Here is a 15,344-nt window from a genome sequence, read left to right as displayed (position 1 = left end):
AAAATGGCAATACGAACAGCGGTGGCGTGCCGTCCAAATTACCATTATTCTAATGGATTTAGGTATTGCATACCCTTCTCAGCAGTTGTAGTAGTGGCTTTCAAGAGCGTCGATGGACATGCATTATCGCAGGCCTTTTCTTCCTTCTTTTTCTATTTATTTTTTTTTTATTTTTACTACGAGTCCAAGTATAAGCGCTACAGAGCATGACTGTTACTGATTCTGAGTTCGAGTGAATCCGGCTTGGCCTCATTTCGATTACTGACTGAATAATACATATTTAGGACATCTGCATGCAAGTGGCGATGTTTTCATTCCTAATATATGTTGTAAATTATAAAAAGCTTTTGTTTTTACATGGGTCCTTAGCATTGCATACTGGAAAGAGAAGCAAATACTGAGACATATCATTCACATGTACTTCACACGTCGTTGATGAAAGACTCTGCCGCAGGGGTCACTGAATTCTGTAGGCTTTTTTCTCTGGGTCAGCAAAGCACGCAAAATAATTTGAAGCAAGGTGAACATACAGCGACATATTCATTCTGTAGACATAGGATATCCACACTATTAGGAATAAGAGTTAGTTGGCTAGCTCTTTCTCTTTAAAAAAATATAATAAGATTTCCCTGTGTATACATATATCTACATATTTTGTGCCTGAGTACGGTGCTCACACTGGGAATTAACAAAAAAATGTTGAACTGAAAATATGTGGTCGAGGTAGCCGCCGCTGGGGCTTTAATTCACTCATTCTCCTGCTCTCAGGACTTGCAGAATTAAAGCGAAAACATGAATTAACAGCCGTGCACGTCCGCGCCAACAATAATGCCGTAATATTTTGGCGCAATAAAAGTTTTAGTGAAAGGGTAGAGGCCGCTCAAACGAAAATTCGAATGATGTGGGTCACAGAACACTCTGGTAATGACACTTTAAGGAGGGGGGTGGTGGAGGGGGGGCAGGTTTCCGCATCGCCGGAAGCACTCTACCCCCTCTGGGAAACTCCAGAGGGGACTCGGGCCCCGTAGCACCACGGAGTCAACGCCTATGAGGCGGACAGACAGTTACCTAAAATTGCCTGAAGTTCACAAAGAACACTAATTTCATTAAGAACCACTACATAAACAATTAGAATGCTTTAAGCTTCATGGAAGAGGTACTGAGCCCTGCACGAGTGTTTGAGTGATTTGGGCAGTTCCTAGGGCAAAAATGTCCGTTAAATACCGTTCTTATTTCGGCTGGAAGTACACATGTTGAAGGGCTAGTCCGTTCATATCTGAGTAGACCATAATCTTCAGCTGTCCATAATCTGTCAACCAACGACCAGGCAGGATTTCGTAAAAGCTACTCAACAATAGACCGTCTTCACACTATCAATCAGGTGATAGAGAAATGTGCGCGATATAACCAACCCTTATATATAGCTTCCATTGATTACGAGAAAGTCTTTGATTCAGTCGAATCCTCTGCAGTCATGCAGGCATTATGAAATTAGGGTGCAGACGAGCCGTATGTAAAAATACTGAAGTATATCTGCAGTGGCTCCACAGCCACCGTAGTCCTCCATAAAGAAAGTAACAAAATCCCAATAAAGAAAGGCGTCAGGCATGGAGATGCGATCTCTCCAATGCTATTCACAGCGTGTTTGCAGTAGGTGTTCAGAGACCTGGCTTGAGAAGAACTGGGAATAAGAGATAATGGAGAATACTTTAGTAACTTGCGATTCACTCATGATATTGACTTGCTTAGGAACTCAGGGGACCAATTGCAATACATGCTCATTGACCTGGGCAGGAAAAGCAGAAGGGTGGGTCTAAAAATGATTCTACAGAAAGCTAAATTAATGTTTAACAGTCTCGGGGGAAGAGAACAGCAGTTTACGATAGGCAGCGAGGCACTGGAAGGGGTAAGGGAATAGATCTACTTAGGGCAGGTAGTGACCGCAGATCCGGATCATGAGATTCAAGTAATCAGATCAATAAGAATGGGCTGAGGTGCGTTCGGCAGGCATTCTCAGATCATGAACGGCAGGTTGCCATTAACCCTCAAGAGAAAAGTGTATAACACCTGTGTCTTACCAGTATTCACCAACGGGGCAGAAACCTGGAGGCTTACGAAAAGGGTTCTACTTAAATTGAGGGTGATGCAACGAGCTATGGAAAGAAGAATGATGGGTCTAACGTTAAGGGGGTAAGAAGATAGCAGATTGGGTGAGGGAACAAACGCGAGTTAATGACATCTTAGTTGAAATTAAGAAAACGAAATGGGCATGGATAGGACATGTAATGAGGAGGGAGGATAACCGATGATCATTAAGGGCTACGGACTGGATTCCAAGAGAAGCGTACGAAGGGACGGCAGATAAGTGATCGGATGAGATTAAGAAGTTTCCAGGGACAACATGGCCACAATTAGCGCATGGTCTGGGTAGTTGGAGAAGTATGGGAGAGGCCTTTGCCCTGCAGTGGGCATAGCCAGGCTGCTGCTGCTGTTGCTGCTGCTGATGACGATGATGATGATTTCTTATGATGATGATGATGAAATATGACCGCTTGGTGCAAACAAGGACGGAAGCGAACAAGGGGTGCGCTCTCCTTGTTCCCTTCAGTCCTTGTTTGCACCAAGCCATCATACTTATATGTGGTCTACTCAGCGTTATTTCGGTCGGCCTTCAACCAGTATAGTACTTACGTAGTACTTACGAGATTATCAGAATAACGAAATAAAAAAATCAAGGGTAGCTTTTGCTCCACAGCTGAGAATATTTCAGGAGCTGCTGGTATGAGTTCAAGCTCTTGAGAGTATATTTTCAATTTTGAGTGTGGAATTAAGCATGAGACGCGTAACTGCGATGTTTCCCGCCTACTTCACCAAGGAAAAAAAAACAAAGCAAACTTGTTTGATTTTGCGCCATGATATGAAAAATCAGATCGAAAGTCACTCGAAAGCGATTGGCCGGCTTCAACCACGCACCCCATTTATCGTACCAAGCCCTGTCCGACTATTCTCTTTTGTTTATTTTCAAAAGAATAAAAATACATTTTAAAAATAGATTAGAATAGCATAGCTGAATACGACTTCGCAATGAAGTTAGAGGAGCCCCAGCGCTGGTTCGACTACTAGGAGAAAAAGTTGGACAAGTATATTGAAACCGTTGGAAAATAGTTTGAAGGGAACGAAGTCCATATGCTCCTGAGTGAATTTTTTTTTTTCTCTTTGAAGACAGTCCGAGTTCTTTCTCTAGGGGGAAGGGTCTGCCATATACGCTTCCAACGTGTTTTTGGGACTGCGGAGTGACTGCTTATGCATTATACTCCCATGTAATTACGCCTAACAAGCGTCATAGATTATCAGTTCTTTTCTGTGCACATTTGCACTTGTGCTGATTATCCAAGACGTCACTCTGACATGCCGACTGCCAAGCTTTGTAGCACCCGCCGTGCTTGCTCAGTGGCTATGGTGTTGGGCTGCTGAGCACGGGGTCGCGGGATCGAATCCCGGCCACGGTGGCCGCATTTCGATGGGCGCGAAATGCAAAAACAACGTGTACTTAGATTTAGGTGCACGTTAAAGAACCCCAGGTGGTCGAAATAACCGGAGTCCTCCACTACGGCGTGCCTCATAATTAGAAAGTGGCTTTGGCACGTAAAACCCCATAATTTAATTTTTGTAAAGCTTTGTAGCGATGTTCGAACAACTTTTTTCTTTGCATTCATGTTTTCCTCTAATAATCAATCTCTTACTGCAAAAGTGAACAAAATAGGCTCTTGAAAGAATACCTAAGCAATCTAAATTCATTTAGTCGTTTGAATTGGTGCCCTTTTAAAGAAACATTTCCGCTGGCGGAACGCATTTTGGTTTCCATCTTTTAAATTATTTCAACTGTTCTCAACGCTACTTCATGTATTCGTTCCGAAGTGCATACTCACTTCTGCAAGCGGTGACGAACTGCTTCGCAAAATCGGCCGTTCCCAAGCCCGGAGTGTCTGGACTGACTGCACGAGAGTATAAGTGAGAAAAAAAACATATTATGCAGCTTCGACGCACATGTTGAAATATTCGTGAAGTTTTCCTGAAGCGCTTAATTAAATGCCATAAAAGACAATGCAACGCGTGTAGTGCATTTATACTTAGTCCGTTGGTGTGCAGCGTTCGATATCTCACGCTACGTTTCCGTTTGCGCCGAGCAGAGGTCACAACTGTGGAATGTCGTGCACCGCTCACGCACAAAACTGCGCCGTTTCACAAGCCAGGGCGAAACGCCGACAGCTGTTCACGAGACTGTGCACACTGCCAGACGTCGACGCACTCGCGAGGTTTCACACCTGTCGAAAGAACGACGTGAGGCACGAAAGACAGCGGCGCGACTGTCCTCGATCAGCCCGTTTCGTCCTTGCGCGTTCCAAGAAATGAAAACCGCCGCGCGAGCGCGACGTTCCTACGTGACGGACGCGCCGATCCCGTTAAAACATGTTAATGAGCGCTGGACGGCGGCGCGCGAGAAGCAGCGTGCGCTGGCCTGACGGTGGACTTGTCAGGCTGTTGTCGCGAGCGATTTGGCAGGACAGAAGCAGCACCCGGAAGCATATTCCCATCGAATCCGCTAAGACGGCTCCGCTCATAGGTATGATATTAATGATCGATGAAGAGAAATTGCGCCCGAAGGGCGATGCATTTGCAGCAATAGTAAGGCTTAGCCTCGCACTCGCGGTCCTCTGGCAAGAGTCCTAGCGGGCGCGGTGGCGAGGCGTTGCCGAAACGCGGCATGCAGCCTATACCGCAGTGTGCCGTGTTGCTGGTCTAAAGCGCTGGTAGCGGCTCAATCGTTGACGCGCAGTTCTTTCACGACTTTGCTTCGTAGAGAACGATCACGAAACACGCGCGCGCGCGCGCGCGCACACACACACACACACACACACACACACACACACACACACACACACACACACACACACACACACACATACACACACACACACACACACACACACACACACACACACACACACACACACACACACACACACACACACACAAACGCGCGCGCGATTGAAACTCATTGTAGAAGCACACAAGCGCTACAAGAGGTCGCCACGACCCCCGACTGCGTTCACCCAGTTAATCCGTACACGGCAAGACGTTTGCGAAAAAGCTGTAACTTCTCTTGGGAAATGCAAAACCTATGCACGTACCTTCGACCCCTTCGATGTCCTTGGCCATCTTGTTGAGTGCTTCGAAGGCGTAGTTGGCCTTTGCCTTGCATACGTGAGCGCTGAAACTCTTGCAGGCGTCATTCGCGTCGCCCATCTTTAAGATCGTGTCGGCTGAAACGAGAAAGCCGTCTGTCAGACGGGGTGACCCCACGAATGCGGATCTGCACTGTTCGAAAAAAAAAACAGTAGCGGCACTTTTCTTCGCATTTCAACCGACTTGGAAATGCACGAGTCCCAAGAAATACCACTATGCACGCGTGCGCGCAGGTCGCCAGAATGCTCAGTCGCATTGTGTTCGTAAACGTGCTTCAAATACAAGTGTCCTTAACTTTCTCATGTATCCGCACTTGCTCCTCCGTTTTGTTTTCTTCTAATTTCGCATTTCAAGTCGTTGAGTGATTCGCCAACAGGCGATCTCGCTTTTCTAAAACGCCAGCTAGCCGACTGCAGTATACCCTTTTGCTGCAGCAGCAGCAAAAAAAAGGGTATTCATCGCTTTAAGTTACACAGAATTTCTCAAGAAACTAAATGAAACACACGTATATCATCAGAACACTGGTCCTCTTTGAAGTACCAAGGAGGAGCCTAACTAAAAATATAATTTCTGTAAATTTCCCCATTCTTAACTATGACCGCGATAGGCCCTCCCAGGTGATGTACTCTTTCCTTTTGCTTTTCTTGCTTTTTACTTTTGCTTCGTCGCTTATTTACTATCACCTGCCGTGGTGGATGGGGAGGTCGCAAGTTCGGTATGCCAGACGCACAATTCAGCTCTGACTTCGTGCGTTAACGCGCGAGGCCTAGTAGACCGTTAATTCACTGCATACCGTTTGATCTCCAAAGCAATGCCTTCTGAACCTCATTATTTGAAAGTAGGCTACTCGGGTACACAAGCGCGGGTGTCTATTGCTGATCATAGCAAGTTGCACATGTCAATAAGACAAGTCTTATTGGTCTTCTGTAGTTGTTTCTGGCTCTCTAGCTGAAATTTGTGAACGGTTCTGCTTGCAAATGCATAGTCATCAGCAATCATGTACAATAATTATTGTGTCTAGACAGAAGGAAATATCAGCGCTGGTAATCCCCGGAAATGCTTAAAGCGATCGCCGGCACAGATTTACAAAGAAGACGATTTAAACGCGCTCCATGTAATGCTGAAGTTCGCTTTGGCTAGAGTCGCAAGGAATAAAGTCGTCGTCGTTATCCTATGTGGAAAACGAGGCTGCTGCCAACAGCAGTTTTAGTTATCTTCAAAGACTTAGCTAAAAGATAAATGTGACGACTCAAAACTGGCCGACGCGTTTACTTAAAACCCCGGACAATATCTTAATCAATACTTTCCACACGTTTCCGGAGGGGTATTACCGGTCCCAAACGGTAACTTCAAAAAAATAAAGCTCCACCAGCTTCCGCATCTTTTCCGACATAACGATTGACGCACTTACTAGAATAGACGCTGGGCTCGGAAGACATAAGCCACCAGGTATTTATGTGATTTCTGTATCCTTGCTGCAGAAAAATTCTGACACGCTATCCGAAATTATTTTTGTCACGCTTAATGTATTTGCAGACACTGCTACACTACCACAAGATTTGAAAACTGCGATTGTAAAACCACTATATAAGGGGAAGCGAAAAGATTACGCGTGGCTCTGCTATCGCAAACACCAGAGCCCAGTGGAGCTGGGGGAAGCTAAGGCTTCAGAGAAATCCATGCCGCCTGTCTCTGTGTGAAGGTTACCCGCCGTGGCTACCCAGTGGCTATGGTGTCGGGCTGTTGCGCACGAGGTCGCGGGATCGAATCCCGCCCACAGCGGCCGCATTTCGATGGGGGCGAAATGCGAAAACACCCGTGTACTTACATTTAGGTGCACGTTAAAGAACCCCAGGTGGTCGAAATTTCCGGAGTCCTCCACTACGGCGTGCCTCATAATCAGAAAGTGGTTTTGGCACGTAAAACCCCATATTTTTTTTTTTTTCTGTGGGAAGGTTTCGGTTCGGACGGTGCGCCATTCGAGGCGCCCGCCGCAACAGAAGCGACTCTGCTAAGACGCCATCACGCTGTTTGAAATGGCGCGATTTTCAGTCAGCGATGCAAATAATTCCGTCGCTCAGTGACCGCCGCGACGTCGTTGGCTCTCCGCAACTGGATTCCAACAAGTTGGTCGTGCCGTTGCTGAGTCGCAGCGATCGGCGCTATGTGGGAGGGGCAATGTGTGACGAAACAAAGCGCCGTCGAGATAGGCGCCTTGTTTTACCACGCGTTGGTAGCTCTGTCGAGCAATGTCGCGCGCCAGCTTTTTAGTTATGATTTAATAGGGTGTACCCACGAGCGCCTGCGGCTTAGGAGCTTCATAAACATTTTTTTTTCTTCCGCTTACACAATTTCTATAAAAGGACAAGCTGCACGTTATCCAGGTCGGGAGAAGGACGCCGCTTCAGCACAACCACGTACCCACTTGATCGCCACCGTCGTCAATCTCTTCATCGCTTCAAATTGTGCCAGCTGCTTATGCATGCACACTTAGCAGTAGCTTGTTCTTCTGCAAAAGCAAATAACTCATCCAGGAAGAAAGTTGTGGGTTCCATAGTAACAACGAAACTAAATTGTACTAAACGGAACCACCCAACCGACGCCGCACAAGCCGCACGCTCATACTTGCAGTGTTCTGCGGCGTCTCACTCACCGCATCTGCAAGCTGTCGTGGTCTCCAGGCTTCTAAACGTTAAAAAATGGTGTTCTTATTTTATTATCGAATAATAATAGGGAAATTCGAATATTTGGCTAGTTTTCATGTTGTTTTTATTTAACGATCCAGGCATGGATACTTCGTGGGCAGGGGCCAAACCCTGCACATCGCTGCGACGGCAATCGCGCTGCCGCAAGCGCATGTGAAAGCTTTCAGCGAAAATCACTCGGCGACGTGCGCGGCAAAATGATTTTTTTCGCACCAATCGCGTCATGTGAGACAGCCTATTTGCGTGGGTAATGTGTCGCTGCAGCGACGCGACGCGGCAGCAACCGCGCGCCTTAGTTTCGATGTGTGCTCCGACGTCGTGTACCTGGCAGCTTCTTGAAATCCGCCGAAGCGAGCGCGCGGATTTTTATCGGAGATCAGCGATGTACGTCACCTACATGTGTCCTCGCCGCGCCTATCCTTCTCCCCCGCTAGGCTTCACTCACCTTAGCCGCATCGCTATGCTGCGCGTTGCTATCTCTATACCCTGATTCCATTCTCTCTCGGCGAAGGTGCGAACGTCAAGAGAAACCCCGCGAGGTTCTAATAGCTTCACTGTAAAATACAACTGATAGTCATCGACCTATTTCAATTTTTCCTGTCATGTCTCCAAATCGTTTTCTCGCTTTCGTGTATTTGAGTTTTGTTTGATGTTAGGGATTGATTTTAAGGGTACTGGCGGCGCAAACATGTACGAACGGAGCTTTTTCTTTTTTTTTCTTTTTGTGAACGGAGTACGGAGCTCAGACATAGGTAAGTTATGCACGTGTGTTATTCTCAGTGCTCGTTCAGATGTTTTTTTTTTTTTCCTCATCGCGCCATCATCAACACGGAGGCTGTGTGCTGTGATATGTCGTGCTAAAGACTAACACGCGTTATTTTTTTACTACTGAGATTGCGTAGCTTTGTTGGTCCATGTTGTTGTTGGGCGCTGCAGATATATGTTGCGAGGGCAAGCTGTTCATTAGGAAGTGCAAATGTTTTTGGCTATTGTGACTAGGCTTTTGGCGCTTCGCCGTCTCGGCAGAATAAAGTGATGCACGAGTTTGTTGGCTCATATTGATTTGGAAACTGTGCAAAGAAAAGGGGGAGGGTGCTCATCGATACAGACCATTTCTATGTTTTACTCTCGTCCTTGCATAAGCTCTCTTTACAAGTGAAGCACAGGTTCCACTGTGAATCTCGCGCTTGAGAGTCAGCCGCTTCCAATTTGCCACACAACAATAATCGTCATTTGTCTTGCCCGCATTTCCTTTCTTGAAAACGCTGCGCTCGTTACTTTCCTGTCGAGAATGCTCTGTCATGCTGATAACGGGCACGGCGTTCACGACTTGGAAGTAACGGGCTCACAGCGTTAAAGAAATGAAACGCGGGCAAGACAGATGACGATTATTGTTGTGCGGCAAATATACACCTCAAAGGGTGCAACTATTTTTAGATTGAGTAGTAAGCTTCCACTCAGGATTTGGTAATGCCTGCCGTATGCACTCTAACCAATTTTTATTCTTCCGTAAGTTTCCTTCTCACGATCAGGGTCCCATGCGATTAAATGACCCTGCGAGCATTGCGAGTAATGCGAGCAGGCATAAATGCAGAGGCAGAGTGCAAAGCACGCAAAGTCGTGCTCAGCGTGACGGTCAGGGGCCCTTTCAAGGTAGAGCCGCTTCCGAGAAACGTCCACCCGCAATTCAACGAGGGGCGCCGAAAGGCGAGGGCTCGAGCACTGCTGAAATCGGCCGCCAACTGCCAGGACTGGCTGCATTTGTAGACGCGGCCAATAAAGGCGTAGCGACCGGTATGCGGCCGTCTCGATACGCTGGGATGGGACTATCATTAACGCGGCATCAGTCAAGGGGGTAACGTCCGAAGTGGCCGTTAGCTCATTAGTCCCTCATTGCCAATAGCCATGGCAATGAGGGACCCCGAACGTCCTTGCGTGTACACAGATTCGCGATCCGCAGCCAGAGCACTCGCCTCGGGCTCGATATCGAAGGAAGCGGCGGCCGTCCTCGGCAACGAGGGAGACGCGGGTCATCACATCGTCACGTGGTTTCCGGTCCACAAGGGGGCCGACGTGCACCCCGACTTCCCCAACGCCAACGAGCTGGCGCACGGCCGCGCGCTAGGACTCACGCACCGCGGCGATCGTGGCGAGCGAAGTGGCGCTGCTCACCAGCTGCTCACCTCCAACGTAATAACAACGCACTATCAGCTGTCGAGGAGGACCTTCCCGCTCCCCCACGCTAAACTCAACAGACCACAGCCATCGATATTCAGAACGCTTGAGACAGAGTCGCTCGCCTCGAGAGGCAGACTGAGCCTTCATTCACCAGACGTAGAGCCGCAATGTCCGGATTGCGGCGAATCGTACTTCTAGCTAGCGCACATGCTCTGGCAATGCTCCGCGTTAAGCGGCACCGTGTTCAGTAAACAAGTAGACTGGGTGGGCGCCCTGCGAAGCGACGGCCACCAGATCCGGCTACGGGCCGTCCAGAGAACTCACGAAAAGGCGGAGGCTCACGGGCTTCCCCTCCCAACGTGGGTGCGGCCCGTGACCCCTGCCGACCACTAAACCAAGAGTGGGTGGGGAGGGGTTCCTCAGGACTCAATAAAGTTATTTCCTCCTCCTCCTGACCTAAATAAACGTACTCCTGTACAGACTCTAGAGCATACGTTGCATGTGCTGGGCATATCTTGCAGCAAAGCGCAAAAATGGATGTAACGCAGTAATTTCGGCTTCCCATTCGACTTTGTTATAGCGCGGAATTAATACATTACCGGGAGTATAGTTTTCTTAGCACTCTGATACATATTTCCAATATCCCAAATCTACAGATAACATTGTCTTTCTAACATATCTGTATAATGTATTCAACGTACAATGTTCCTTAAGACATTTTGCCGAAATTTTGACGAATAAGAATGAAATTTAAGAATTCTGGTGATAACACTGCTTAGGGGAAATTGGGGGACAGGAAAAGGTTGCAACAACATAACGAAACGACCTCAGTACGCCTCGATATAAACGCCTCTACAATAAAGCAACTGGAAACGCGTCGTTTAGGCGTTTTACACTTACCCAGGTCCTTGCAGGACTTGGTGCCACAGTACTCGGCGTTCACATACTCTAAAAAAAGGTAACGTGAGGGTTAGTCGACAGCAGCACTAAATGGGGTTCCCAACGTTTTGTAAAACTCCTTAAAGCTAGGCATCTCGCGCATGCGTACTGGACACGAGAACACTTTATGGATCCCTAAATGTTTCTCTACAGCCCTCCAATCCCTCCGCATCTCGCGCATGAGCGGTAGATAAAAGGGTCAGCAATCGCTTTGAATATCTTACTAAAGACTTCGCATGTGCGTGGTTGACACGAGGCTATCTTTCTGAATCGAAAAACGTTTTTTTTAAAGCTATTTCATACCTTTAATCTCGCATACTTCATTTATCTGGGTCCCACAACGATTTTCTAAAGCGTGCCTAATAATGTTTCATTTCGCGGATGCGTGGTGCACTGAAGGCTACCTAACTTAGGTCACAAAAAGTCTGGGCCCTCAGAAAAATAGCCTCTTATTCAACGCGCATGCGCGAGTATCTAAGTTATTATAGAGCTTTAGAAAAACGTTCTGGAATCTAACAAGCTAGCCGCATGTCTCCCATGCATGAGTTTGACACGGTGTTACTGTGGATACGATGAAGTGCGTAAGCGCGACTGAACGAGATCCTAGAAAGAAACAGATACACAGAGAAAGCGCGGAGAAACAGTGTACTGAAGCGGCTCATAGCGCACGCAAAGAAAAACGGCTTCGTTTGGGCCCTTTTGCATGCTTTTTACGTACATCGGTGTATACCTGGCAAACCTCCCTAATGTTTTCTGGCGTAGTGTACCAGTTCAAGCCTACCGCAAATGTTTCGCCTCAGCAAAGATGATGGCCGCGCCCATCAAATGCAACCATTCGTAACCGCGCATCAAGTCCGAACCGGGCTCACATTTTGTAACAGTCAATTCAGTTTTCTTTCGTTCTTCAGTTGTCATCCGTTGCGAAGCTGCCAATCTAAGTGATAAAGTTGACCTCGCCACGCCAGAGCATTTCAACAATAGCGAAAAAAATATGCAAAACTAAATTGATTCTTGCGTACACGTGGCACCGTATTTCTGGAGAAACCCAAATGACCCTAAAGCTGGATTGACACGAAGACCGAAACGCTCAGCAACTCCACAGACGGGCGTGACATGGCCACGCTGCTGCGGCGAATCTCAGGGAGGGCAGCTCATCGGCGGACCCTTCATAAACCGCGTGATTCGCCGGCACTGGATGAACCACGTCCCAATGGTCTGTGAAAAGAATAAGCTATGCTATCCTTCAGTTGATCAACCATCTTCGAGGCACACTAAATAAAAATATTTGAACATTTCGTACTGACAAATAATTCTTTTAAAACTATTTTCTCTTTCGCGTAATAAGCTCGACTACTTGAAGACAAAATCGGGGTTGAAATTTCATTCTGCGCGCAAGTGTGCATCAGTGTGACGTCACATATGTTAAAACATTTGTTTTTCTTGCTTGCTCAACTCACTGTTTTGCTCCTTCACAATAGAATATAGCCCACCTTGACCAATGAATTCACTACGCCAGAGCAGACAATGCCGATTTTATGAATTCACCGCGAGCTGGTGTGGGGGGGGGGGGGGAGCATTAGGGTGGTGTCGCCACTTCTCGTTCGCTAAGCCTTTCCTCACGGTTCGCGAGCGGCCTTCTTGGCAATACATAAGAGCTCAAAGTATTCTCGCCTTCAGTGTCTCGTTCGGCAGCGAACGCTCCGCATGTTCGGGAGAAGCAAAAAGAGTGAACGACGAATTGGGCGTGGCCTCAGATACGAAGTCAGCGCGTTGTATGCTAAAGACTGTACTTCACCGCTTCCAATGACGGTATGCAACTCAATGTCGTCGACAGGAAATCTTTTCTTTGTTGACCTGCGGTCCTCTAGGATGTTTCTTTTCGTAGACGTAGTAATCTCCACCAAGATTCGGTAGAGATCAAAAATGCCCACCGTGATATCTTTGTACAATCTTTATCACTGAGTTTCACAACCTCTACCTTCGCTTCAAAATGGCTTAAAGTAATATTTATATCTTACGGCACACTATGAACATTAATAATGCATTCGGTGTGCTGTATGCTACCATGCAAGTTGCTGTTAAATAGCTAATTAGACCCTAAGCAATGAACATCCCGTTTTGGATATCATCAAAAAGACTTACCATAACAAAAAAATTCATTCTTAAAAACCCCTAGTACAAACACATTAATTGCGCAAATTCCATTCAAATTATTTAAGAAAACAAAAAATTTAATTAACGTGTTTCGCCCCCTTTAAATTGGTCTAGCAGTCGTCTCATGAGAGCATTTCAGTTTTACACACATATTTGAATCGGAACGTAGCAATTCGGCGCGAGCTAAAGCTTCCTCATAAGCCACAGGCTGATACAGCAGCCGTTCCTATACGGCCACTGAAAAAAGGGCTATTTCGGTTGCTCTGTTTTAGACGAGGCTGAATAGTACGAAACGGGAACAGAAGAAAGCATCGCTTACCTGAAAACTTTTTGACATAAAAGATGGTCGGGATGGCGACCAGCATGAACAGGATCAGCGGAATCGATCCGATAAGACACCAATAATTGGCCAGTTTTTTTGTGATCATTTCCGCCGGTGCACCGGCTCTGCATCGCCAAAGCAAAAATAAAGCTGTAGCGCATTGCGAGTGGCTGTCATCGTGAAAAAGAGAACATGCGAGCGAATTTATGCCGCCACGTCATTTCAGAGGAAATTTTGGGTGTTGCAGTGATAGCCCTCATGAAATTTGAAGTCTACCTACATCCAGTCCTTTTATTTTCAGTTTAACAACTATGTTTCGTATCACTGTTCCGCTTTTTCAGGTGTACGGACTAGGCAGATGCTACTTGCCCCACAAACAGCAATGTCCTGGTAGCTAATTAAAAAGTTTCGCTAATTGTTCTTTTGTTATTCACTGAAGACCGTCTGTCGAAATTACGAAAGCAAACACGAGCATGCACATTGAAGTCACGTTCATTTAGCAGAAAACACACGCTAGCACGACTCTCCAGATATGCGTCCTTAGCCCTCTGTGGTGTCATATATTGAGAACATAACTTATTGCTGGTTCGTGCCACTTACTAAACCAATTGTAAATCTTTGCACAAGAACGAATTCGTTCATTTCAGAAACGAACGTGACATCGGTATGCTACCGTTTGGTAATATCGTACCATAATGTAGTGCAAATCTGCGCTCGTTACTGTCAGTAGGTACGCACTGAATGCGTACCGATGGCCGTTTGTGGCAAACTCCAGCATTAAACGATAAAAAACTTATGACCACCAAATTCTGGTTGCTATCAAAGAATGCATTTAGCATGCTTTCACGGGTATTTATGTGGGGCCACTTTGCTACACTATGTGCTCTCGGTGACTTTATAGGTTTTATAGGTGGAGCATGATGGGTAGATTATTTGTTCATTTACTGTCCAAACCCTGCACGGGGTTCACAAACCGACCTCGACGAAGTGGTGGTCGATGTATCGAACTAGTACCGTTTGCCCCCTGCGTACGGGTCAGGTTGGACGCCTTTGTTATGCGGCGATACCTTCGGCGTCGGCCCACGAGAATAGTTAGTCACGCGAAATCTGGGTAAACTCCCAGAGAATGCTGAACGCACACAAAAAGCTGGGCTGCATTGATTCAGAGAGGAGTGAAACAAACTGGGACATTGGAGAAAAAAAGTCCGAACGTTAGAGCCACTAACTCACCATGTTACCAAGCGGTCACAAACACAAATGTGAGCGCCTAGTTTTTGTGGTAGAAGCGACGCTTTCAAACAGTTCGTGCCAGTATTTATGATTGCTGCCATCTCGTACAGCATTACATAATTCGTGTAGCTATCTCCATATATGCGTGCTTTCGTCAGCGGGCTATTCCCGCCTTCACCATAAAGCGAGTTGGCGTGCTTGGAATGTTCGAGGTAGCCCTGGCCAAGAAGAAGTGCCGCTGGCGCGAAGGAAACCCTATATAATCCATAAAATTTCCAGCACGACCCGACCTGGGCGCATGACGAAATAACCGTACTCAACGAACGTCCGCTGTACCCCCAATCTTACCGACCACTGACCGATCAACCTTGGCACCGGAGGGGCGCATGCATCAAGTATGCGCACTTGTCGCAATTGCCCAAATCCATCTTCTCGCTGATCCTTCTTGACAATGGCTTACGAAGCCCAGGACACCCTTGTTCCTTGATGCGCAGAACGTCATGCGACCTATCTGCCAACGCCATCAGTGCCCCATGAGCGCGTGGCAGGCTGCTGCTGATTGACCACTT

General features: G+C 47.0%; 1 protein-coding gene across 2 annotated transcripts in view; it reads right to left on the bottom strand.

Moving 5' to 3' along the window:
- Positions 1-5,298, bottom strand: part of LOC142584878 (membrane metallo-endopeptidase-like 1) — a 301,228-nt gene extending 295,930 nt beyond the window's left edge. Inside the window, exons 1-2 of one of the 2 annotated variants that reach the window (XM_075695197.1) lie at positions 5,193-5,298; positions 3,930-3,995 (exon numbers count right to left, since the gene is read on the bottom strand). In XM_075695197.1, coding sequence (XP_075551312.1) covers positions 3,930-3,995; positions 5,193-5,220 — 94 coding nt within the window. In that variant the 5' untranslated portion in view covers positions 5,221-5,298. Of the gene's footprint in view, positions 1-3,929; positions 3,996-4,130; positions 4,318-5,192 lie in introns of those variants that run through there. The other variant, XM_075695198.1, reaches the window with a different exon arrangement.
- Positions 5,299-15,344: the final 10,046 nt, after the last annotated feature.

The sequence above is a fragment of the Dermacentor variabilis genome, chromosome 6 (assembly GCF_050947875.1).
Source record: "Dermacentor variabilis isolate Ectoservices chromosome 6, ASM5094787v1, whole genome shotgun sequence".
NCBI classification, from domain to species: Eukaryota; Metazoa; Arthropoda; class Arachnida; order Ixodida; family Ixodidae; genus Dermacentor; species Dermacentor variabilis.
Note: the sequence above shows the minus strand (reverse complement) of the source record. Positions and strands in the feature narration are given on the sequence as shown.